This window comes from Phoca vitulina, unplaced genomic scaffold (assembly GCF_004348235.1).
Source record: "Phoca vitulina isolate PV1807 unplaced genomic scaffold, GSC_HSeal_1.0 scaffold10, whole genome shotgun sequence".
Taxonomy (NCBI): Eukaryota; Metazoa; Chordata; class Mammalia; order Carnivora; family Phocidae; genus Phoca; species Phoca vitulina.
The window spans coordinates 21,977,808-22,004,405 of NW_022589713.1; the positions used below are offsets into that span (position 1 = coordinate 21,977,808).

A 26,598-nucleotide genomic window follows, 5' to 3' on the forward strand; every position below is an offset into this window, starting at 1 on the left:
ACAGGCTGGAACTGCCCCATGGTTCCTGGTGACCTCTTGGGGAGGCAGGCAGGGGAAAGAAATAGATTCTGGAGAGCTGCGCATGTTGTCAGGTACTCCCCGTCTCCAGAGGGATTTGGGGCCAGGAATTGTTTGGGTTAGTTGGTTCTTTCGTTCTCAGAGCTTCTCCCAGGAGAGGTGGAAATGGCCCACCCGGGTATTCGTAATGAGGAAATTGGCAGAGGCCACCTGCTCCTTGATTGAAAAGAAGCTGCCTCTCCTCCAGACACTGCATTCCAAGCCCCTTTCTGCTATTTGTCTCCAAATCTTTCCTGAAGGAGGTTTCCCCAGACACCAGGCCAGTGGAGAGACCAGTGTCACTTACTTACAGACAGTTCTATACCAAAGCAGAGGGAGAGCGACCAGCGTCCAAGCCTGCTGGGCAGCGTTGATGTCCAAGAGACCCCTGGCTAAGCCCACACAGCCTAAGGCAGGGAAACACCGAATTAAACTAGCTTGTTCCAAGGCCTCCTGTTGGGGCACAAGATCCAAAATGCCCCCACACCTCTTCCAGGCCTCTCCTCCTGTCTCCCCTCCAGCCCAGGTCCTTGGCTCTGCAAAGGAAGGCCTGACCTCCATTACTGTCACAATGCAGAGGACCGAGTGAGGATCGGGTGGCTTTCTGCTGTGTCCTTGTGGCAGAAAAGAGTCAGAGGGACAAGGAGGCAAAGATAGTGTGTGCCGGGGATCTGGGCTGCCAACAGAAGCTCTCTGCTCTTTCCTCTACAGCCCTTCCATTCTCCTTTGGGCAGTGCTTCTCAAAAGCATGCCTGGACACCCTCACCTCCTATCCTGTGCCATGGAGAAGGTGGCCTAAAGCTGCCTGCACCCAGTCTAAAAGAACTCCAAAGTCAGGTTTCATCCCCCAAGTCAGTGTGATGTGCATTTTGGCCCACACGTGGGTCCGCGAGGGTTCCAAGTGGTAAGCCCCAGATCCTGGCTGCAGAGAGCGCTGCAGAAAAGAAGAGCATCGGGAAGGGACTGGGGGACTTGCAGTGGCTGCAAGAGCTGGAAACCCAGGCTAGAGGCCGAGCTTCCAGGAACAGCGTCAGCAGCTGCCCAGCAGAGCTGGTCTGGCAAGGACACCTCTGTTGCCACCAAGGGGCCCTAGGTACTCCTTCCTCATCAGGAGCTTGATCTTACTGTAGCTGCTCCCACTGCCAGAACGTACGTACACCAGTTCTGGGCCAGGAACTCGACCTTGCAGCCACCACTTCCAGCCACGACCAGAGAGAGAGAACAAGAGAGCCCTTCTCTCTTGCATCACCAGATCCCAAGACGGAAGCAGACACAGATGCATCAGACTGGTTGTGCGAGGCCACATATGTCCATGCTCTAGCTGCAAGGGAGGCTGGGAGACTATCATCCAGGGAGAATTTTCACAATTTGCCAACTATCACTTGCGTTTCCCATATGGATAGACCATCTTTGCCCACCCTCCACCTTACGTCATGACTCTAAAAGTGGGAGATTCCCCACATACGGAAATAGGCAGGCAAAATGAATGGCGAGCATCTTCCACAGTTATGGTTCCATGTTTATGCGGCCGAGATGTGGAGTGAGAAACGGGCATCTGTATTGTGAAAATTCTCCCTGGATGATCCCGATAACCCACCTCACCACCTTTGAAAACTACTGTTTTAATATTTTCCTTTAATGTTTTAAAGTGCGTCTCATTTGCGGGCAGCCTCTCTTGGATCCTGACAGAGCCGGGTTCCACCAGCCCCACCTCAACCCAGATACGTTAGCAGCTGGCCCATCACTTGCTGGCCTGGGTCTTCCCATCATGGAGACCCTCATGCGAGACCCTGTTATTTCATAGGACTCCAGGGCGTCGGAAACGGAATCCGGAGATGGCAGAAATTCGAAGGAAGTGACGTGCATGGTAAATTCTCTCTTTTCATTTTCTTTTCTTTTCAGTCTCTGTAATTCAACACATTGAAAAATGACAGGAAGCATTCGATTTCACGTGTTTGAAAACTGGCTGTAGACATCTAACCACTCAGAAAGTGGCTGCTTGTGATTCAGCCATGCCTCTGGGGCCACTGTGACCCCAGAAAGTTTTCCCTGGCATCGCATCCCCCAATTTCCTGGAGGCTGTGGGATGGGAGGGGAGCAGTGCCCTAAGTTTGAGCACCCACTTGTTCACTGGCTACATATAAGAAAGGACTTGGCATCATCACTCGGCATGGCGAGGTTTGAGTATGTTCCCCCTGGAGGTGGGGCTGCTCATGTCAGGCAGGGCATCCATTCTTTGAAAATTTTTCCAAACAGAGAGGACAGTGGCCTCTTTGGGGACATTATTACTCCAAGCCTAGGGAGATGGGTGCTGTGGTTCCCAGCTGGCTGGGGACCCAGAATATAGTAAGATCTGAGAGAAGTCTGTTTCCAAAGCCTCCTTTCTCTGGTGCCGGGTGTCTGTCACCCTACAGGCCCAGGACAGCTGAGGGAATGCCATGCATGGACGGACTCTACTAGGCCTTATTCTGTACGCTTCAGAGACTCATTAGCCCAGCTTTCAAGAAAAAACATCAGTGAAGCTTCTCTGTGGGCACGTGAGAATTCTAGTAAGAATCAGACCTCCACTCCCAGAACCCCAATAGGGGACTCAGTCAGATCTGGGCTCATCAAATGCTAGTGTGAAGAAACCACCTGCATGACCCTCTGCAGATGGGTAATCAGGACCCCAGTTGAATGAGACCAAACATCTATGCTCTGCCATCCTGACAGTAACAAAAGGGAAGGATGAAGTTCTGAAAGAACATTCATTCATTCATTCCCTCAATAAAGGTCTACAGTGTTTCCTTTGTGCCGGGTGGGGTTCTAGGTGTTGGGATAAAGACAGTCAAGAACCCCTGCCCTCATGGGACCATGTTAATGATTATAATCATAATGCTTTTCACTGCAATAGAATCTCAACACCCTGGACGTAAAGAGCTTTCCTGTGTCCCCTGCCCTATGCATAAGGACAGATCAGACCCAAGACAGGCTCCTGCCCCGGGAACCATCCCTTGGGGTCCTGGCTAATGGGCACGCATGGTGGGATGGCTTCCTTAACCTTGCTTTAGGGTCATAAGATGGTAGATGTGCCGGCTCTGGCCGGACCGAAGCACATGCCAAAGTTAGCGAAACTAGGCTACAGGCTCATGAGAATTGTAAGAGTCAGACCACCAGAAACCCGTCAGCTGCAAAAATACACAGCAGCTGATGCAGATATGCACGCTTGGCCAGTGTACGTGCGGGTGAGTGGAAAAGTGGGTTGAGGTGGGAGAGAAGAGACTCAGCATCTTCATTTGTTACAGCTCGCTTATCTTGAGTTGTCTGAAATTTATCTTATGGCTTCTCAGCCATGTTATTACGTTAGGAGAAGATTGAAATATAGTGAATTTATCCTATCCTACTTTCACCATCTTTAGGGCCTCTGATTTGAGGGAAGGTTAGTGGAAAAATACAACAAAATAAAGAGGATCATGGGGCGCCTGGCTGGCTCAGTCGTGGAGCGTGCGGCTCTTGATCTCATGGTTGTGGGTTTGAGCCCCACGTTGTGTGTAGAGATTACTTTAAAAAAAATAAAAATCTTTTAAAAAATAATAAAAAACTAAGGAGGAGGGTGAAAATAGTTCTTGAAAAACCACCTGAGAGAACTGGGAGTTTCAGGTAAGTGAAGGTCTGGAGAGAGGGTTGCACCACTCCGCCAATATAGGTAATTTATAATAAAATTTTATTTATTTTTTCAAATTGCACGTTTGCGCGCCGGCAGAAACTAAAATTACAGCTTCTCCCTGTGTTTTCTGATGGTGAGACTCTGGGTACATACTTCCCTCGCTGGTGTCCAAGGCACCCAGCCCTGGAAACTGGATGCCTCTCATCTGCGGAGGAGGCAGCTGATGGCTTGTGCTGGTGGCGTGTGCACAAATGTGGCTGAACTTGGGGCAGATCCAAAAAGGCACATGTTCCCCTTCTTGCTGCCCTGTGTGCTCCTTGAGCTGGGGCGTTGGCAGGGTGGGGGGAGCCTGGACTGCTCCAAACTTTTCCGAGCAGCAGGTGCTTGGGCCGAGCCAAAGCCACTAGCTTGCCCGGCAACGGGCTTCCCCTGCTGTGATTGGCTGCTTTCCTTGGTCCTGGCCGAAGTCTGCCTAGCAGCACCGGGACTGACATCCCATAGCCACAGGGAAACCAGTTGTGCGGCCCTGACTATAAATACCCGCAGCAGCTATGCCAGCCAATCGTCCTCCTTGAGGATTCCCTCCCCGGATCCTGTTTCCTTTATCCGCCAGCCCAGCAGAGACGTAGCCAGCTGTGCCTGAAGGAGCCAGCCTCCCTGTCCTCGCTTGAGTCTGGCCTAGAGCTGCAAACCAGCATCACCCTGGATTGGCACACACAGTGCTTCTAGCCCTTGGCCAACCCACCGACCTCAGGCCACGGGGTGAGGGTCCTGGCTGGGCCTGCTCGTAGGAGAAGGCTGGAGCAGGCAGGTTCTCCAGGGCAAGACCCTGCCAGGTGGATCACAAGTCCAGCCCAGCTCAGTGACCTGCCTATCCACCTTTGACTGTCTTCTGCCTGGGTCCAGGCATGGGAAGCCCTGGGTGGCAGATCTGGTTGGGTGCACAAGGGAAGATATCTGAGTGGAACCTGTGGAGGCCAGCGCCCCAAAGGCATGCTTATTTCCAGGCCCAGGCACTGGTCCCAGTGGCCGCTTCCAGTGGCAGGCCCGACAGCCTTTCTGCAGACCAGTGGAAGGCCAGGGGAGAAGGTGGCAGGCCAGGGTGGTAACCATGGGGGAACGCCCTGCTGCCACAACCCTGCCCCTTCTCCTGCCCCTTCCCCTGCCCTACCCCCCTGAAGCAGCCTCAGCAAGACCAGGCCGCCGCAGCAGTGGGTGAGGGAGAGATATAGGAAAAGGTGTTGCTTCCCATTGGAGGGGCAGGTAAGCCTGTGGGTTCCCCTTCATGGCCTGTGGCAGGAACTGGGCCTTTCTCACCGCAGCCTGACCCCACTAGGCTCTGAGGACAGCTCTGTGTTCCAAGGACATAAAGATCCCTAGTGCGTGGAGAGAGCTTTCACATAGTGGGGGCCCTGAAAATATCTGTGGACCTGAACAGTACGGCAAGTCACCCCAACTCCTAAGCTGGAGTAGAAGGCAGGCTGCCCCCATTTTGCTCAGAGGGAGGCAAGATGTTGACCTAGGAATCAGGAGACTTGGGGTTCAAGTCCCTGGGGGTGAGGTCTTTAGCCAAAATTAAGTGTCCATGCTGCAGGCCTATTGGCTATAAAATGGGCATAGGAACCTCCCAGCCCACAGAAAGTGTGATGATCAGCAAGGCATCCATTTGCTCTTTGGCAGCTGAGCCTGGCCACACTGAAGTTGGGACCCATGAGGTGTCCCCACCTTCTCGAGAAGAAACCCACCCTCTGCTGGCACCTGCTGAGAGGTGTGAGGGTGTGTGCACACGGCTTCATAGTCACTTGCTTCTGCATCCAGGTGTGTAAAGGTGCTGATTCACACGTGTGTGCACCGTGCAGATGTGCACATGGGTGTGCACACGTTTAGGCCAGGCCTGGGATGAGCTCACCCCCCACCAGCCTGCCTTTCTTGCAGACACACACAGCTCCCTGCTCTGCCTGGGGCAAATGCCACCACGGTCCCAGTGGTCACCGCAGGTCTGTCTTGCTTCAACAGGAAGCCTGGTGGAGAAAGAGCATCCTCAACAGACCCAGGTCATCACTTCCTACGACAACCAAGGTAAGGGATTCACCACTCCCCTTGGCCTCTCCTCCAGCTCCTGTGTGTCTGTCTGGATCTGCTGTCCAGGCCAGAGACACACCAAGGGCAGAGCACAAACTGTCTTTTCTGCCCCATGGTTGTTGGAGCACCCTCTCCCTCTCCTTCTCCCCACATCCTACGGGAAACCATGAAAGGCTGCTTGGTGACATGGGAGAGAGCAATCAAGTCCCACGGCTGTCCTCATCGCCCTCGCTGTCATCACCAGAGCTAACATTTATGAGTGCTAACCATGTGCCAGGCACCCTGCCGGACCATTTACGTAATTATTCTCCTGTAAATGAAACTTCACAGCACTCCTATTTGATACATACTCTCAACTGTCCTCAATTTACAGATGAGTAAACTGAGGCTTGGAAAGATTGTCATATGTCCAAGAGCACAGGGCCAGTAAGCGTCAGAGCAGGGGCAACCTGAGCCCCCCACCCCCACAGCCTTCCCAAGGCCTCTGCTGTTAACCCTCACACAGCAATGCTTCCACAGCACCTCTGGAAAGCGGCCTCACCCCCCACCCCCTAAGTCCAAGCCTTTCCTCCTCCTGAGTCACAGCGGTTCCCTGGCCTCTCCTTCCGAGACTGAGCCTTTCAGGGCCTTCCACCCAGGGATGAATTTAACTCAGCAAGGGGAAGTACGAGGACCCTTTCTTGAGAATCCTCACCTTGATGGGTTCTGGGGGGTTCTGGGAGGGCAGGCAAGGGCATCACCATGCTGACTCTGCAGTTGGCCAGATCTGAGAACACAGGGTGTTTGTGTTGGGGGGGTGGGGGGGTGAGGCCGCAGGGGTAGAGAAAGGAGGACTCTACAGCTACAGCTGGAAGGGAGACCAGGTTAAATAGAGACCCCCCCACACTAATCCCCACTCCACCCCTACACACACACTAACCTCCCACCTTGGTTTCCTGCTCTGTGTTAAAGACTCAGGGCCTGGTACCTGAGAGCTCTCATAGACTCAGCCCTAAGATGGCAACCACTATTGTTCTCAGTGCTGATGTCCTGACTTGTAAGGAGATGATCTGATTATGTCCAGGGGGCAGTGGCAAAGTAGGAGTCCCGGGAGGACTCAGAGCCTCTCAGGGAATTGCTCTCAGAAACACAGACTAACCCAGCATCCCCACAGAAAGGCACTGGCAGGCGGTGAGGAAAGGCCTGTCAAGATGTGTTAGCAGCACGAGGCCAGCCTTCCTTGCAAACTGGGCCGGTGTACCTTTGGGCAGAATTCCTGGGCATATGACTTCAGAATAGGCCCCACTCAGCTGGCCCACTGCAGCCTGCCTCCTGCCCTGAGCACACCGCGAAGACAAACCTATGCCCCCCTGCTTCCCGGAAATGGACAAGCAGCACACAGCTCACCACAAAACAAAAATAAGCAATACCTCAGGAAAATGAAAGTGGATTAGCCACTACGTCACTAATCTTGCTTAGTTCTGGCCACACTCCCTGCTGGGGTCATGGTGTTATCCCTGTGTGTGCACAAGAAAGCTGAGACAGGGGATGCTGTGGTCCCCGAGCCAGGAGCACCTGCCAGACCTCCACAGTGCACTGCCCCCGCCGTGTCCCAGGCAGATGGGAGTGGGATGGGGCCTGCCAGTCACAAGGGCCTCACCTGGCACGCCACACCCTCGCTCTCATGGGCCACTCACATTCCACCTACCAGCACTCGAGGCTTCCAGAGGACAGAAAGGAGGGTGGCCTTGGTAGCCTATGTGCAGAACAGAGCCTTGTAGGTTGGGATGAGATGGGCCCAGTGGGGTCCTACAAGAGCCTGGGCCCCAGTGAGAGAAAGGCTGCCCCTCTCTGGGCAGGAATGGAGTCCACAACAAAACAGACAAGGGCTCCTGCCCCTGCAGGGCCGACCCCCTGGTAAGGGAGACAGACAGCTCTCAGAAGTAAAATACAGGGTGTCAAATAAGGCTGAAGGAGGCCAGAGCTGGGAGGGGGATGGGGGTAGGGTGGGTGCACAGGGGTGTGTGTTAGTTTCCTATGACTGTGGTAACAAATTATCACAAGCTTGGTGGCTGAACACAAATGTAATTCTCTTCAAGGGTTTTGGAAACCACACGTCCCAAGTGAGTCTCACTGGGCTAAGTCGAAGTGTCAGCAGGGCAGGTGCCTTTTGGAGGCTCCAGGGGAGAATCTGTTCCTTGACTCCTCCAGCTTCTAGAAGCTGCTAGCACTTCTTGACTCGTAGCTGCATCACTCCATTGTCTGTGACCATTGTCACATTGCCGGTCCCCTGCATAAGTAGTTAAATCTCCTGACTCTGTTTTATGAGAATCCTTGTGATTACACTGAGCCCACCAGATAATCCAGGATGATCTTCCTATCTCCAGATCCTTAACTTAATCACATCTGCAAAGTCCCCTTTAGTATATAAGGTAACATTCACAGGTCCCTAGAACGAAGGCCTGGATATCTTTAAGGGCTATTACACAGCCTACCACGTGGGGACAAAGGAAAACAGAGTCATTGAGAAAGTGACTGAGAAGGTGACATTTGAGTAAGGGAGGAGGTGAGGAAGCAAGCCTTGTGGACATCTGGGGAAGAGCCTCCAGCAGAGGGAGCACCAGGTATGACAAACTCGATGCAGGGGGTGACAGATCCTTGGGATCAGATCTTCATGTGGAGGGGTGCCTCAGAAGATCAATCTATAATGGGTGGGTGGGTGGAATGACAGGAGAGTGACCCCCGGAACCCCTGTGATTTCAGGCCCCAAAAGTGACTCCTGAGTTTTCTTTTAAGGCTTCCGTCCTTCCGGGTCCTGCACCCTTGTCCGCACGCAGACACTCTGTGCCTTCTTTGACCATGCATGCACTAGGGTCACACTGCCGCGTTTCCAGAGCTCTGCAGAAGGAATCGTGAAGGGCCCCGGGTTTTCAAGAGCCCAGTGAACGCCGGGGCGGGTTAGGGCCACGAGAGAGCCGCCCTTCATTACCTGCCCCCTCCTCAGGCTGGTGTCCCAGTGGCCTCAGCCCACTCTGTTGTCAGGTGGTCATCTGGTGACCAGAGCTGCTGGGCGGGCCTTTCACGCTGCGGCGGGCAGAGCCTGGCGAGGGCTCTACAGAGCTGGACTGCCCCTGCCGCCCTCCAACGTGCTGCCCCCCCCGGGTGTCAGCGCGCCCGGCTTCCTGTGTGCGGACTGCCGCTCCCCAGGCAGAAACCACAGCGTGGCTCTGCCGAACACCTACCCTGGAGCTCGTTCAGGGCGTCTTAGTGACCGATGCTTTAGCTGAGGCTTCCTGACTCTCAGCTCCTGTGGGGGGAAATTTCCAGGCAAAGAACCCAGTTATTAACCCGCGTTCCAGTTACAGAAAGCGTGAGTGAGCACCTTAAACAAGGGTGGCAAGTATCCGACATGAATCCCTCGGCCCCCCACACACACACGCATACCCACACGTGTGTGCACACTCACACACACACACTCACATTCATTCGCACACACGTGCCCACAGTCTTCGCTAATTGATCGACACTCCAGGCAGCCACTTCCAGTCAGTCAGAGTTAAATGAACAACGGGCAATCTGTTTGCCATCTCCGCGTTAGCTATTCTGAGCAAATTAGGCCTTGAGACAAATCCTCATTCAAACCAGCAGAGACCCGGGGAGAAGCTGCCAGGGAGGGGAGAAGTCTCCTGCCCAGGTACAAGGCAGACCCCAGGTGGTCGGCCATGGCCGTGCTGGGCCTGCTACGTCTCCATATCTGAGGGGAGAAGGAAAAGGAAGCAGAGCTGGTGGGATCTGGGAAAGGGCCCCACGAACCACTTGTCAGGGGGAGCAGGAAATACCCGTGAATCTGCTGTTCCTAAGACAGCCAGGGCTGCAGCTTTGGAAATGTAGTTTGGGTGACAACCAGCAGAACCGGGGACGGGTGCCGTGAGAGAGCCAGCCAGGTGACCTGACGCCCCAGGAAGGGCCTCCTGTAGGTTTGGTATGACTTTTAAGATTGGTGTCATGATATCTGACTGTACTTAGATTTTAGATCTTACTTGAAATTTTGCTCCAAATGATGTTCCTATCTTTATCATCGGAGATTGGTCAAATTAATTTTTGTCTTAAATTAAGAGTTTTAAGTGATACAGGAATGTAGTAGTCTGCAAAATCTTACCATTTCACACCTTTAGGAAGCACAGAGCTCTCCAGTGACTGTTGCTCACCTGAGACAGCACACCCAGGCCCAGTTTCTGGGGCAGAGAAGCCCCCCCCACCTCGGCAAGGGTCCTCACACACCTGTGTGTAGTAAGAGTGGGTATCACACTCCCACAGATCAGGGAGGCCAAGGAGCTTCGCTGCTTTCCTCAACGGGGGCTGATTAGCAGCGCCACTTTGAGGGAGAGTCAGGAAGTGGGGCTCAGGAGAATATTGGAAGTTGGGCCCCTGTCCAAGAGCGGGGAGAGAAGAGGAAGTGCAGGAAAGAGAGAAGGGATTGGAAATGGCTGGGTGGAGCTTGCCGGCCAGGACCACGTCAGTGTATGAGACTATCTCAGCACCCACGCTTTGCCAGGGCTTTAACGGTACCTTGTTCAGCTCACTTTTTTGACAAAGAAGCACAGCTGAGTTGGGGGTGGTCGGAAGTGCCTGGATGTTAGATGTGAGAAGTTTGGGGAAGAGGTTTGTTGTTGAGCCCTAAACCAAGTTCAGTTTTGCAGCTTCTTTAAGCTTCTGGGTGTTGTTGTTCCTGTCCAGCATTTTCCAAATTGTGTTTCACAAAATAGTACTGGGTCCAACTGACTTCTTCACTGCAGGACTTCTCAGAGCATTACACATTGCAGCCTACAAAAAGGGAGAGAGTGGGCAGGTTTTTAGATCTGTTTCTTGTAAGGCATCTTGCAGCTAAGTACAGCTTGGCACTCATTTTGGAAAACACCTGAAAGTGTTTCAGATGGAAAAAGTGAAAAGGCGAAGAACAGGCCCATGCAGCATAAGACACACAGGAAGTGTTTGCTCTTGGTAATGCCACGTGTTCCTATGACCAGAACTGAATTATGCTTTGAACTCTGAAACGCTTACAGTCTTAATTTTAAAGTCACACACTGATTTTCTTTGACAGTGAGTGTGCTAGAAACTACACTCAAAGTGACGTTAACCTCTTCAAAGTAATGCTTTGGAAGGCCACATTGTATCTTATAGGCTTGTTTCGGAATTACCCTCTTTGGCATATAGAGCAAGTTTATGAGCTACACAATAAAGTCGGTATTGTTACTCTGTGAAAAATAATTGCAATACATTTAGCAGGGAAAGTGTTAGTAAAAAGAACTTATAAAATGAATAAGGAAAAAATAATACATGAGTAGGAAAGTAGACAATTCACAAAATAAGAATTTTAAATGGCAAATAAATATATGAAAAATACATTAAAAATTAAATACACAAAAATGAGATGTCATTATTCATTAAGAAAAATTTCAGAGATTAATAAAAATCAAATGTTAGTGAATATATCAATGATCTACTTTTATATTACAAACCACCCCAAAACTCAGTGGCTTAAAACAATAAGCATTTACCAGCTCACAAGGGCGCAGGTTGGCCAGGCGTTCTTGCCCGAGACACACTCAGTTATCACAGGTCTTGGCTGGGCTTGCTCGTGTATTTGTGGTCAGCTGGTAAGTTGGCTAGAGACCAGGTAGGGTAGGGTGGCCTCACCTGAGATGCCTCTATTCTGTTCCACGTGGTCTCTCCTCCTCCAGCAGGCTAGCCTGGGCTCATTCACATGGTATTTGTGGCTGGAATCCCAAGAATAAGGACGGAAGCTGCAAGTTTCTTGAGACCTAGGCTCAGAGCTTGCCCAGCATCACTTCTATTAACATCACATGCTAACTAGCCAAACCACGTCGTAAGGACAGCTCACATTCAAGGGACAGAACAAAAGACCTCTCAGAAGTACAAAGTTTTGTGACCAATTTTGCAATCAAACACAGCAAGAATGAGCAAAATGGACATCCTCTTGTGCTGTTGGTGTGGTCATGAACAGATAAAATCATTCATGGGAAGTTTGCTAATATAGAACAAAAGCCTTAAAAATTTCCATAACTTTTGATCCATATTTAAGAATTTATTTAAAGAAACTGATTTGAAAAGTGCATAAAAGAGATCTGCATCAGAATGTTCATATATCACTGATTATAATAACAAAACATTTGGGAAAAGTTAACTATTCTACCAAAAGGGATTGCTTATATGGATTATAAACCATGTATAGAATAGAGTTCTATGCAGCCCACTTAAAATGATGACATAGGATTATATTCACTGACATGTGAAGAGTCAAGAAAAGAAAGCAGGTTACAAAGAATATGTTTACTATAATCCTGCTTTGGACTTTCACTTTCTATTTTATATCTTTCTGTATCATCCAAATTCTTGTTTTAATTTTGCTCAGGCTTTTTTGCTCAGTTGGTACTTATTTTTATTTGTTTTTATTTTAAATTACTAAAACGGAATTATCTCGTATATAGTTCTGTGGGTTTTAATGCACTCATAACACATGCTCATGTAACCACCCCTACATTCAGAATACAGGGCAGTTCTGTCACCCCAAAATACCCTTGTGCAGAATCTCTGTAGTTATATCCGTTTGCCTCTCCTAAGAGTTTCTTTGTATTGTTGAGAAGTATTCCTTTATATGGATGTACCACAGGGTGTTTATCCATTCACCCATTGAAGGATATTTAGGTTGTTTCCAGTTTGGGGTTATTGTGAATGGAGTTTCTATAAACATTTCTATATAGGTTTTCATGTGAACGTAAGTTCTGAGACCACGTGGAACAGAATATGGGATATTCTGGGATAAACGTTCAAGAGTACAGTTGTTGGGTCTTATATGTTTGGTGTATGTTTTGTTTTATACGAAACTGCCGAACTATTTTCCAGAGTTGCTATACTACTTTATAGTCCCACCAGCAATGTATGAGAGATCTGATTTCTCCACAACTTTGTCAATATATAGTATTATCGCTATTTTTTATTACTGCTCTTCTAATAGGTATGATACCTCATTGTGGTTTTAATTTGCATTTTCCTAATGGCTAATCATGTTAAACATAGTTTCTTGTGCTTATTTGCCATCTGTAATCTCTTCTTTGGTGAATATCTGTTCTTTTACCCATTTTCTAATTGGAATGTCTTTGCACTTCTGTAAAAAATCAATTTGCCATATATGTATGGCTCTATTTCTTAACGGTGCTCCATTTATCTATGTATCTATCCCTGTGCCAATATCACACTGATGACTGTAGCTTTATAACACATCTTAAAATCAGCTGGCTGGAGTCCTCCAACTTTTTTTTTTTTTTTTCAAGAAAAACCTCGAGTTGCTGTATCTTTCCATCTATATTTTAGAATCATCTTGCCTAAATCTAAAATATATAAAATTCTCCAAGGAGTTTGAATTGAGTTGCATTAAATCTACATAGATCAATTTAGGGAGACTTGCCAATTTAAAAATATTGAGTTTTCAATTCATGAACATGGTATGTCTTCCCACTTATTTAAGTCTTCTTTAATTTGTTTAATCATATTTTGTAGTTTTCAACATATAGCTTCTGAACTTTTTTTTAGATTTATACTTAGGTATTTCAATTTTTTGGAGCTATGGTAAATAGTAATTTTTAAATTCAATTTCCAATCATTTGTTATGAATATAAATATAATTGATTTTTGGGTGCTGACCTTGTATCCTGTGACCATGCTAAACTTTCTTATTAGTTCTAGGAACTTCTTTCTAGATTACTTGACAGTTCCTATGTAGAAAGATGTGTCATATGTGAAAGAGGAGAGTTTTATTTTTTTTCCTTTCCAATCTATAAGACTTTTATTTATTTTTCTTGTTTTATTTTACTGGGTTGAAATTACAGTGCAATGTTTATTAGGAACAGTGAGTATGGACATCCATGCCTGTTCCCAATCTTAGGGGGAAAGCATTCCATTTTTGACTATTAAATATGCTCTTAGCTATAGATTTTTGGTAAATACCTTTTTTCAGATTAAGGAAGCTCCCTCCTATTCCTAGTTTATTGAGAGGTTTTGTCATGAATAGATGTTAAATTTTGTCAAATGCATTCTCTGCATCAATTGATATGATCATGTGTTCTTTTCTTCTTCGGCCTGCTAATATTATTAGGTGAATTACATTCATTGGTTTTCAAATATTGAACCAGCCTTGAATTGCCTAAATAAACCACACTTGATCGTGCTATATTGGTCCTTTACTATATTGCTGGATTTAATTTTCTAATATTTTTTGAGAATTTTTGTGTTCATAGGAAATATCGGTCTGAAAACAAAAGAAAAAGAAGAGAAATATCAGTCTGTAGTGTTTCTTTCTTATGCTGTCTTTGTCTGGTTTGGGTATCAGATTAATGAGGGCCTCATGAAATGGGTAATGAAATATTTGCTACTCTTCTGTTTTCTGAAAGATCTTATTTAAAAAATGGTCTTATTTCTTTTTAAATATGTCTTAGAATTTGTCAATGAAGTCATCTGGACCTGGCATTTGTTTGTTTTTGGAAGATTTTGACTACAGTTAGTTTTTAAAATAGATACAGGGATATTGAGGTGTTATCTATTCATTGGATGAGTTTTGGTAGTTTGTAACTTTCAAGGAATTGGCCCATTTCATCTAAGTTGTAGAATTTATGTGCATAGGGTTGTTTGTAGTATTCCCTTATTATTCTTTTAATATATATGAGATCAGTAGTGGTCTTACCTATTTCATTCCTGATATTGGAGTCTTGATTCCTGATTCATGTCTTACCTCCCTTTCCCTTTGGTCAATCTGGTTATCAATTTTGCTGATCTTTCCGAAGAACCAGCTTCTGGTTTCATTGATTATTTTCTCATTATTTCTTCTTTTTTTTTTTTTTTTTCTGCACCACACTATTTCTCCTCTCCTTCTGGGAATTCAATAACATGAATGTTAGATCTTTAAGTATTATCCCACAGGTCTCTGAAGTTTTGTTCACTTTTTCTCACTGTTGTTCATATTGGATAATTTCTATTGATCTTTCTTCAAATTCATTGACTCTTTCCTCTGTCATCGCCATTCTACTATTTAGCATATCCAGATAATTTTTCAAACTGTTATATTTAAGCTCTAAAATTTCTATTTGTTTTATCTTTATAGCATCTGATGTTTTGCTGATTCTTGGTATCTTTCCATTTATTTCAAGACTATTTGCCCTCACTTTTTAGAACATGGTTACTATAGCTATTTGAAAGTCTGTCAGATAATTCCGAAATCTATGTCATCCTGGAGTTAACATCTGTTGATTATCTTTTCCTTTTGAGTATAGATATTCCTGGTTCTTGCTGTGCTGGGTGATTTTGGATCGTAGCCTTTGCAGTGCTATACAGATCTGCCTTGCACATGCACCTCCCAGTGGCCAGTCGAGGCATTGGTCTACCCCATCAGTTTAGTTCTCAAAGACTGTGGTATGATGCTTAGGATGAGATCCATGTATGCTCAACATAGAGGTGACCACAAGAGTTCATCCATACCTGTATGGATTTGCTTTCTTGAGCTCCCTCCCCTTCATAATCCACTTCCCATTCTCCAGCACAAAAGCTGGACTTTAGTTTCCCCACTCTGCCAGGCACTTCTCATAACTCTGCACCTAGACACAATCAGTGCGGGACAGAGAGAGAGAGAGAAAAAAAAACAATGAGTATTTGCCCCCACACTCTAGGGAGTCATAGCTTCTCTGGTGCCCTCCCTCAAAGACTCAGGTGCTTAAGGTTTTGGCTGACCAACAAAATCACTGCTACACTGCTACCAACAGACTTTCCTAGAGGCTGAGTGGAGAGATAACAGAAAAAAGATGGGGGTACAACAGGGGATTTCCCCCACACCCTCTGACTCTTAGAGGTTTCCTTTCTTACTCCACAGAAAGGACTTCTCTTGGAACACTATTTCTCTGTACCCTTTGTGCACTTCTGGGTTTGGGACTGCCTTTGAGTCCAGTCTAAGTAATAACCACAGGGGGAGGGGAATGGTAAGCTCACTTAAATTCTAATCTTATTCCCCAGCTTGCCTTCTCTGATTTACCTTACAGAATCCTCAAATAGTTGCTCCATGCATTCTTCCCAACATTTATAGTCACATTCAGTGGGAAAGACAAGGTAAAATGTTCTTATTCCATCTTGCCCGGACTGTCTGTTTCTATTTTGTTTTTTCATTTTTTTTTAACAAGAATTATTTATATATTCAGAAGAAAGCTTAAAACCAATTGTGTTTTGTTGTTCAAACATCTGTCACAGGACATTGCACTCTTTCCTAGCAGCATCTGGCTGAGAATGTCACCTCCCATTCCTTTGCAGGGACACAGCTGACTGTGGAGGTCCACCCCCGAGATGCCATGCCCCAGCTGCTCAAGAAGTTCTCCTTGGCTAAACGTACGTACGTACAGGGCTGCTTGTGTGTGGAGGGCTGGCAGGGAGGAATCAAAGTCACTTAATGGGCAGAGCCCAACCTAGGCCTCTTATGGGGGAAGGAGAGGGATAACCTAGGCCTACACACTGAAAAGAAGCTTCATTCTGGGACCTCTTTTCTCCATAACTAACACCCATTATTCTTGAGTCTGTGCAATTAGGTGTGGGTAACACAAGGCATTTAGCTAAAGATGAATTTCATCACAAGAGTGTTGTTTTTAGATACCATTTATTGTCTGCCTAAAAAGTGGCATACACAGTGGTAAAGATTTTATATTCGTTAACTTTTTAACCCTTAGATATAAACCAGCATCATCCCCACCTTATAAGTCAGCAAAGTGAGGCCCCAAGCAGTAAAATAACTGCCCAAGGGACCAGTTAGGAAGTGGGTCAGAACCAGGTCTGCCTGAGACCTGTGCTCTTAGCCACCATGCTTGGCTGTCTTCGGTGCAAGGTGCATAGACTCAGGCCCACCATGTCTCTTCCACTCCCTTCTTGGTCCTCTGTGGGCATCTGTCTACCTTATGGCTAAAGGGATCTGGGGAAATGCTGGCCAAGGAATGAAGGCTCCAGAGCAGCCAGGGCTCAGGTTATCTCCATGTCCATGCATGGGCAAGGCAGACCCTCCCGGATGCCTGGTCCTGTAGCCTTCAGTGGTTAGGGTCTCAAAAGGGCAGTCAGGTGTAGAGCAGACAGGCCCTGGAGTCAACTGGCTGGGCTCAGATCTCAGCTATCACCTTAGGCAAGTAGCTTAACCTCCCTTTTGCAATCAAATTCCTCATTTATGAAAGGAGGAAAATAATTCACCTTCCTTCATAAGACTGTTGTGAAGTTAAATGAGACAGTCAATCTAAAGCACAAGATAGGCAGGCATAGTAAGTGCATAAGAAATGCTAGCTCGATGTTGAATCCTCATTACTCTACCAAAGAATGAACATGGAAATAAAATATAGATGCAAGAAACAAACGGACCACTGTTTCTCTGTGCCTCTATACATTAGCAACCTTCCATTGTTATATTTACAACCTTCGGTGGGCTTCAAGGGCATAAAACAGCCCGCCTTGACACTCTACTCCTCAGCTCCTCCTGGTTCCATCAGAGACCCACATCTTCCTGACCTGGTTTCAAATCAGCAGCTCCTCTCCTGTTTCCATGGAGTTGAATAACTGCTGGCAACCATTCTACGTTAACAGTCCTGGATTGATAGGATTTGGTTGCCCTTGAACCTTCCTGAAGAATAATTTAATAATTGCTTGACCTTTTTGGGTTTCAACTCCATAGAAACTGCCTTTCCCTTGTCCCACATTCATTTCTTCCCATGGTCAGTTCTTAACTGACAATGAATGCACTGGTGCTCTTAGCATCCTCAGATGTATTCCAAGATGGCGGGGGCAATCCAGAGCAGGGCAGGAGCTCCAGGCTCCAGGTAGACCTGCTGAGGAACACAAAGTGTTGCTGTCAGAGTAAATTCCACCTTTGGTCACAGACTGCAATTATCTCTCTTGTCATTCCCTCCCTGGTTCCCAGTCCTTCCTCAACCTCAGGAGGAAGTCCAGAGCAATTCCAGCAGTAATAGATGGTGGGTGGTATGGGAGCAAGAAGGCTGGGGAAAGACAGTGAAGAGGAGGAGTCAGAAGCCAGGACTACCACATAGACAATCATCCGTGCTTGCATTTTGATTTCTTCTGAAGCGTCTCTACCTCTGACCTTTGGGATATTGCAGGTTTACAAGGTGATAAAAATGGAAACACAAGACCCCGGCAGCCTGGAGCAAAAGATGCCCATGGTGAGTTGCAGGGCCTTCTCCAGGGCCATTCTGTGAGGTGGTGAATTGGTTTAGCCTCATGGGCCAATCTGTTTGAGAGTCTGGGGTTACCTCTGCACTCAAGGTGGAGATGAGTATCATGATTGATTAGCAATGTCTGCCATGGACACAGGCAGGGTAATGAGAAGCTCACACACCACGTGACCCCAAAGCTAAAGCATAAACCCCAATAACAAGGCAGCCCATTACAGAAAACATATTAAAAACAGAATTCAGAACGGTGTTAACTTTAAATGGAATGCCAAGCATCTGTAAGGTAGGAGGCATGTGAATACACAGAATGGGACAGAGGGTAAAACCCTGAATGGGTTGATAGATGGCCTGGCTTTGAATCCTATTTTTGTCCCTCACTGACCTTCCTCGGGCCTCAGTTTTCCTCTCAGTAGACCAGGTGGTATCTCAGGTTTGGTAGAGTTTGGCACTTCTTCCCATTGTTTTGCTTTAAAATTAGAATAATTCAGTTAATGCCACTGGTATTTTAAATGTAATTATGCAAAATCATATTTAGATCTTATGTAATCTCTTCAGAAGGTAAATTTAATGAGGCATAAATCATTGTGGGTATTTTTAATGTTCAGATATTGTAAAATGGAACCAAGAAAGGGTAAAATTAGTAATAAGGTTTTCAGTCCCATTTTAGAAATGTCATCCTTGTTCTCAATGGGGGTGGGGGAGACCTCATTTGCAGAGCTGTGCTGAGCGGAAATTTGTTAAATGTAAGTCCACTTCATATCCACTTAGGTGAGCCTGCTAGCCCTTGTCAGAGAATGGCAGGATCCAGATTCCATGGAGGGAGAAGGCACTGAGAGCCTGCTGCGGGTCCCCACCGCCTCCCTAGGGGCTGGCTGGACAAGGGCTGTGCTCACGCCACACAGGATAGGGACTGACAGTGATCTAAGTAATGAGAGACAAGAGATCCCAGCTCCAGCAACAGAGGAGTGAGCCACAATGGTGCTAGGCTTCCAGGGAGCCCCAGGGTAAGACTGTACAGGACAGAAGGTTTGGGGGAGGGTCCAGGAAACGTCTTGGTCCCTTGTAGAAGGAGCAGAAAATGCTAGGTTGGTGAGTGACAACCGCAGCCTCAAGGTCGGGTTTACATAGCCTGCCCGCCCCCAGCACCCTCTGCCCCCTCTTGGGAGAGGAACAGCCCTCAGATCCTGGATGTGTCCGAGCACGTGACATGGTGAGGACCCAGTCAGCGGCTTGGGGTCAGAGAGACCAAACCCCTCCAGGGCCTGCTGCAGAGTGTCAGCAAGAAGCAAGAACGCAGCGCAGAGTGGCCTTGGGGAATGTGCCAGATCCAGTTGGTTTGTGAAGAAAGAAGGCCCGGTTCCTAACAGGAAGGGACCTTGCAGCAGTGGGGAAATGCGGACGAACCCACATGGGCTGCTCGGACAGCTGACCGAGGTTGGGGGCACCTCTGTGGCCGGAAATTGGCCAGCTCCCTACCCAGCTGCCACTGCCTCTCAGCCAGAACTGGCCAGGGAGGGTCGTGCAGGAGCTCCTCCCCTCTCTCTCACCCCAGGTCTTGGGCCTGCAGCACCAAGGTGAGGGATGTGCGGGCAGATGAAGCTGCAGCCCCCACAGCGGGCACAGAGGCTTTATACCTCTCTTCTTGTGCTTGCCCACAGAGGACCCCCACATTGCACCTTCCCAGGGAGCAGAGTGGTGCTGACCTTACAACATGATCCACTGTCTCCTTCACTCTCCCAGGTGCCCCATAGATGTGCGCCTGAGTCCAGCAGCCCCCAGGGAGGTGGAGGTCATGAAGGTCAGGCCCCCACGAGAACCTAGGCTTCATGGAGCCCCCATCAAGTGTTTTCCCATATTGCTCTGCGGCTTCCAGGCTGGCTGCCATACGCTGGGGCCCCACCAGCACCCCTCTTAGGGGAGTAGGGTTATCAGCGAGTTCAGGGATCAGCATCCATTTGGCCCCACCCTCCTTGCCCACTCCCTGGCCTCCCACCCAGCTTGCCTGATTTGGTCGGCCTTGAATAAGGAACCTTGAATAAGAGGGACACAGCCAGAGGAGATCGGGCGCGTTCAGGGTAGCCATCAAAAGGAATGAGATCTTGCCATTTGCAACAACGTGGATGGAACTGGAGGCTATTATGCTGAGCAAAATAAGTCAATCAGAGAAAGACATGTATCATATGACCTCACTGATATGAGGAATTCTTAATCTCAGGAAACAAACTGAGGGTTGCTGGAGTGGTGGGGGGTGGGAGGGATGGGGTGGCTGGGTGATAGACATTGGGGAGGGTATGTGCTATGGTGAGCACTGTGAATCATGTAAGACTGTTGAATCACAGACCTGTACCTCTGAAACAAATAATACATTATATGTTTAAAAAAAAAAAAAAAAGAAGAAGATAGCAGGAAGGGAAAAATGAAGGGGGCGAAATCGGAGGGGGAGAAGAACCATGAGAGACTAGGACTCTGAGAAACAAACTGAGGGTTTTAGAGGGGAGGGGGGTGGGGGGATGGGTTAGCCCAGTGATGGGCACGTTCTGCATGGAGCACTGGGTGTTACACGCAAACAGTGAATCATGGAACACTACATCAAAAACTAATGATGTAATGTATTTAGGTGATTAACATAACATAATAAAAAAAAAAAAGAGGGACCCTGCCAGAGCCCAGGCTCTCTTTCAGGCTGAGACAGGGGTTTGCTGCCCATCCATGGCTGGTCTGACCACTGGTCAGTTAGCCCTGCAGCAGCTGACTGGGGCTGTCCTGTGTCCCGGCTTCCTATGAGAAAGGCGAGCACAGATGAGTGATTCTGAGGCACAGCATCCCTCAGAGGCCTCCCCACAGAACTTGGGGTGCCCGTTGTTAGAACACACGTAGCTTTCTTGGGGTGCTCCAGTCTCCAGCTGACTGTGGGCACAGGAGGAAGCCTGTCTGGGTGCCAAACCCACTTTACCCTACAGAAGCCTGCACGGCCTGGTCTAGCACACCCTCCTTTGACACCCAGGGTGCCCTCCACCCTGGGCACTGTGGCTATGGCACAGACCTTCCTTTCTTGAGCCCACCGGGGACTGGCAGCATTCCTGGGCACTTCCCACAGAGCACTCATTCCTGGGGCAGTTCGCAGGAAATCTGCAGAAAACTATAAGATGGGGAGAAGGAGGTTCCATCATTAATCTGTCTGAGCACTGCTGAGTTAATTGAGGGGAAATTAGTTTCTTTACTGCTGACTTCCCGGGGTCTGCAAATAGGCTTAGATCCCCTGTGAGTCTCCAAAAGAACTAGAGGAGTTGCCATCGTTCACAAGCCAATTTGACCAAGGAACCCTTCTAGGAGATCTAGCCCTTGGGAGCAGTTTTTCAGGCTCTGGGAAGCATGTTGAAGGTCGGGCAATCCCAGCTCCTCAAAAAGACAGAGAGGCCCCTTGTCAGCAGGCCTCAGTAGCTGACTGAGCCTCCCTGTGTTTCCAGCCTACCCCTGGGATCGGTCCAGCCTGAAATCCATGCCCCTGGACCTGCGGCAGTTTGAGAAACTGGACACCTATGCCTCACAGGTAAGAGAAGGTGGCTTGGAGTTTCCCGAGTCAGGGTAATGAAGCCTCTCCTCAGGCCCCTCCTGAATGCATCTGCAGTCCCTTGGACAGATGGCCCAGAGTGCCTCTTCACATCGTATGGATGGGGGAAAGAAGGCCAAGGCACCAGACTCCTGCCCAGGACAGGAGGCCATTCCATCCCCCCAATGCCACCCACGGGGTCCTGATGTGTCCACCCCAAGGGTACACACCCTGCAGGTGCCCCATTGGCAGGCCCCTCTGACCAACCCTATCCTGCCCCCCCTGCCATTGCCCACTTGGGCATTGCTGCTGCTGAGCCAGGCCACCCCTGGCCCATGAAGGAAGGGAGCAAGAGGATGAGGGAGGGCCATGGATGCAACTGGCCAGCACCCACTGTGACCAGAACCATGCTCACCCCTGGAGCACGTGGGCTGCCAAGCTCTCACCTCTGGGTCTGGCCTCATCTGGGGTGGGGTTGGGGAGAAGCAGCTATAGAAGCTGAAGCACTAGAGACACACTGGGGTCCTGGGAACCAGGCAGGAGCCCTACGACAAAGAGTCTGATTAGAAGGGCCAAGGAGCTGGACCCATTGCTGAAGTCGAGCCATCGTAGGCTGGTAAGCAGGGAGGTCATCTATAGTCTAAAAAGACCATCGTGTGGCTGGCACATAGTAGGTGCTCAGGAACCTTGTTTGTTGAATTGATGAGTGGATGGATAGGGGCCTGGATCCAGTGTCAGATTAGAGGCAGGGCCGTCAGCAGGGAGCCGTTTGCTGTCCCGGCAGGAGCCGGTGTGACGTGGATTAAATGGGAACAATGAGACCAGAGAGGAGTGGAAGGGTCAGCACTGAGCTGGAGGCAGAGGGAGGACTCCATCCCGGTGTGTGTGAGGGAGGTGGAAGGCAGGAGGCTCACAGGCCGCTGGACTGAGTGACGGAGCGAGGGTGGGACAGCTCCTCGCTACCAGGAGCAAGTCTCAGGGGATGACAAGTTTGTTTAGGGGCAGTGGGCTCTAGTACCTGTGGAACAGCCACGGGAAGTGACCACTGGGCAGCCAGGTCTCCAAGCCTGGAGCCCTATCCAGCCTGGAGAGATGTGGGCAGGAAACACTGATCCAGGAACCATCACATTTAGCTGAAGCTGAAGCCATAGGGTGGGTGTCATCTTGGGGAGGACAGGGCAAGAGGTCCAAACGGGCCCTGAGCCACCTGAGACCAGGGCAAGACAAGGAAGGATCAGTGTTCTAGAAGGTGCAAGGAGAGCTCCCTGAGGTCAAGGATGGCCAATAGCATGCGCCGTTCAGTCTGGTCAAGTGAGGTTAGGAGAGACTCATTTCCAGCACTTGTGCACTGAAGTGCTTCCTACTGCCAGAGGGGCAGGTCAGAGGGGGGGCGTCGGAGCCTCAGCCAGACTCGGCAGGCTGAGATGCAAAGCGGGGATGAAGGAGGAGGGAGTGGGGAGAAGACCCCACAGGAGCCTGGCAGAGAAGGGGAAGCAAGATGTAGGCAGCCCTAAGAGAGAGATCTGGGGAGGGGATAGGGCAGCCAGGCCTGGAAGGGAGGAGGTGAGGACACAGGTGAGCAGGGGCGCTGCCTGAGGAAGAGCAAGGCCTGCAAAGACAGGAGGCCCGGGCTGGAGGCTGACAGAGAGGCTGGCTGTGCAGGACGGAGGGCTCGGAAGGGGAGGTCCTGACTGAGCCATGTTGAGTCCTAGGCTGGGTTGTCTCTGAGAGGGAGGGAAGGGAGGCGGTGTCAGGGTCTGAGGAGGGTGGGTATGTTGTAATGGCCACCAGAAGGGACAGGCCAGGCTTGGAGAGCAGTGCCGGGAGCCCAGCTGAGGCCAGAGACCCAGCCGCAAAGCAGTGGGTGTCCAGAGCCAGCCAGGCCCAGGTAGAGCCGGGAGGTGGGGACCCAAAGGCCCAGAAGCCAGGAGGTTAAGTCAGGAGTCAGCCAGGCTGAGTGAGGGCCCTGCAATGTGTCAGGCACTGTCCTTGGCTCTGGGAGAGGGACGAAGACAAGAACTGTGGAGTTGGAGCTGGACATTGAACAGAAGGAGGCAGACAGCAGCTAGGCGGGTAGGAGGCAGAAGCGGGCTCCAGAGGTCTCCTTGTGCTCAGACAGTGCATCCGGGGGTTCTGATGTGAGTGGTGGAAAGGATCCAGGAGCTCAGGGAGTACCTTAGGGTGCGGGCTGGCCAAGGCGTGGGCAACTTTCACAGAATTAAGCACACAGTTGCCCCAGCTTCTCGAGAAAGATTAAACATGGTCACGGCAGCCTTTCCTAGAATCCCAACCGTGTTTCCTCCCGAGCGCCCCTGCGAGAAAACCTAATTTGTTCTTTTTTTTTTAATTGTGGTAAAATACATATAATATAAAATTTGCCATATTAATCATGTTTAAGGGTACAACTCGGTGGCATTGAATGCATTCATGATATTGTACAACCATCTCCCCAAACAAAAAGGCCGTACCCATGAAGCAGTCATTCCCTGTTCTCCCTGCTAACCTCTACGTTACTTACTGTCTCTCTCAACTTGTTTACTCTCAATATTCCACATAAGTGGACTCATCCAGTACGTGTCCTTTTGTGTCTGGCTTATTTAGCATCATGTTTTCAAGGTTCCTCCATGTTGTAGCATGTGTCAGAACTTCATTGCTTTTTGTGGATGAATAATATTTCATCGTAGAGATATACTACGTGTGTTTACCTGTTCGTCTGTGATGGACGCTTTCGTTGTTTCTACCGTTTGTGTATTGTGAATAATGTTGCAGTGAACATAGGTGAACAAGTATCTGCCGGAGCATCTGTCTTCAGTTCTCTTGGGTATATACCTAGGAGTGGAATTACTGGATCATACGATAATCCTGTTTAGGAACCACCAAACTGTTTTCCACAGCAGCTGCGCCATTTTACATTTCCACTAACGATGCACAACGGTTCTCATTTCTCCACACCCTTGCTATCTTTTTTACTACAGCCCTCCTACGGGGTGTGAAGTGGTGTCCCGTGGTTTCGGTTTGCATTTCCCTAGGGACTAATGATGTGGCACAGCTTTTCATCGGCCATTTATATATATCTCTGAAGAAGTGTATATTCAGGTCCTTCACCCATTTTAAAATCGGGTTGTTTGTCTTTTTGTTGTTGAGTTGTAGGAGTACTTTACATATTCTGGATATTCATCCCTTATCAGATATGTAATTTGTGAATATTTTCTCCCATTCTGTAAGTTGTCTTTTCACTTTCTTAATAATGTCCTTTGATGCCCAGAGGTTTTTTTATTGTTATGAAGCCCAGTTAATCTATTTTTTCTTTTGTACCTCGTGCTTTTGGTATCATATCGAAGAATCCATTGCCAAACCCAAGGTCATGATGATTTACTCCTGTGTTTACTTCAAAGAATTTTATCATTTAAGCTCTTTTATTTAAGCCATTGATCCTTTTTGAATTGATTTTTTAAAAGATTTATTTATTTATTTATTTTGAGAGAGAAAGAGAGAGAGAGAGAATCTCAAGCAGACTCCCTGCCCAGCACAGAGCCCGACACGGGGCTCAAGCCCACAACCCTGAGATCATAACCTGAGCCAAAACCAAGAGTCGGATGCTTGACAAGCTGAGCCACCCAGGAGCCCCGAGTTAATTTTTGTATATGAAGTAGGGATCCAACTTCATTCTTTAGTATGTGGATATCCAGTTGTCCAGCACAGACTGGACTTTGTTAAACAGACTATTCTTCCCCACGGAACAGACTTGTAATCCTTGTCAAAAAAGTCAGTTAGCCATAGGTGTATAAGTTAATTTCTAGACTCTCAGTTCTATTCCACCGGCCTATATGATCCTTATGTCAGTACCACACTATTTTGATTACTATAGTTTTGTAATTGAGTTTTGAAATTCAGAAATGTGAGTCCTCCCATTTTGTTCTTCTTTTTTCAAAATTGTTTTGGCTATTCTGGGCCCCTTGCGATTTCATATGAAGTTGAGGATTGGCTTTTCCATTTCTGCAAAAAAGGCTGTTGGAATTTTATAGGGACTGTGTTAAGTCCGTAGATCGCTTTGGGTAGTACTGACCATGAGTAGGGGCTGCTGTAGCCGCTCAGATGCCCACCCACCTGGCTGGCCCCAGGTCTGCCGAGAAAAGGTATGTGGCTCTAGGGCCAGTGACTCAGCTGGTCAGCACTACCTGATATGTCCAGGCCCCCACCAAGGGCTGCGCTCAGCCTAGCCCTTGTGCCTCTGGCCCTCTCCTCCTCTTCCTCCTCTGCCTGGAGGAAAAGCAGCACCGGCTCCTGGCGGCAGGGCACTGGGCTCCCACCGCCCTCGTCCAGGCCCTGACATAGCACACCCCTCCCACTCCCCAGGTGACAGTCAACAGTGGCCTGGACGAGCTGGTGAGCGACCTGCTCCAGGAGGCCCACAGTGACCTGGAGAGGGTCCGTGTGATCTGGATCTGGATCTGCCACCACATAGGTAGGCCCACCTGTGGCGCCACTGGCCCTAGGACTCCCCTGATGCCACTCCCCGCAGGACCCTGTTTCTAGGGGAGACTCTCTGGGATTCACTTGACCACCAGTGTGTATGGAGTGAGACAGACAGTGGAGGAGAAGGGTTCCCAGATGGCTAGGTTGAATAACCAAAGACTAACCAAGGAGAGTAAAACTCACCGTGTACTAACAGTCTCCATAAAGGGTCGTTGGGTGGGGGATCCCCTGTGGCCATCTGCCCACAGTCAGTGACCAGAGCTTAGGCCCTTTACCCAGCGGCAGCATTCCCTCAGTGCTGGCTTCCTGGTAAACCTGCTGCACAGACCTGAGAACCCAGGACAGAAGGTCATCTCCAAGAAGGATGGGGAAGGTTCATAGCTGTTGGAAAGTTATTGCAACACCAGAGGTTTCTTAAAGCACCAGTGCCAGGAAGAGTGCGCTCGCCTCTCCCTCTCCCTGTTCCCACACCCGCGATCTCAGCCCCGTCACCAGGCACTCAGAGCAACCTCAGGGGGCCTGGGCCTGTG

General features: G+C 48.9%; 1 protein-coding gene across 1 annotated transcript in view; it reads left to right on the forward strand.

Moving 5' to 3' along the window:
- KY (kyphoscoliosis peptidase) overlaps positions 1-26,598 on the forward strand; it is a 43,328-nt gene that overhangs the window by 1,212 nt on the left and 15,518 nt on the right. The window contains exons 2-7 of the mRNA XM_032408652.1: positions 1,862-1,924; positions 5,720-5,782; positions 16,133-16,207; positions 17,968-18,030; positions 21,510-21,592; positions 25,949-26,057. Of these exons, the coding sequence (XP_032264543.1) occupies positions 1,862-1,924; positions 5,720-5,782; positions 16,133-16,207; positions 17,968-18,030; positions 21,510-21,592; positions 25,949-26,057 (456 nt within the window). The remainder of the gene's footprint in view (positions 1-1,861; positions 1,925-5,719; positions 5,783-16,132; positions 16,208-17,967; positions 18,031-21,509; positions 21,593-25,948; positions 26,058-26,598) is intronic.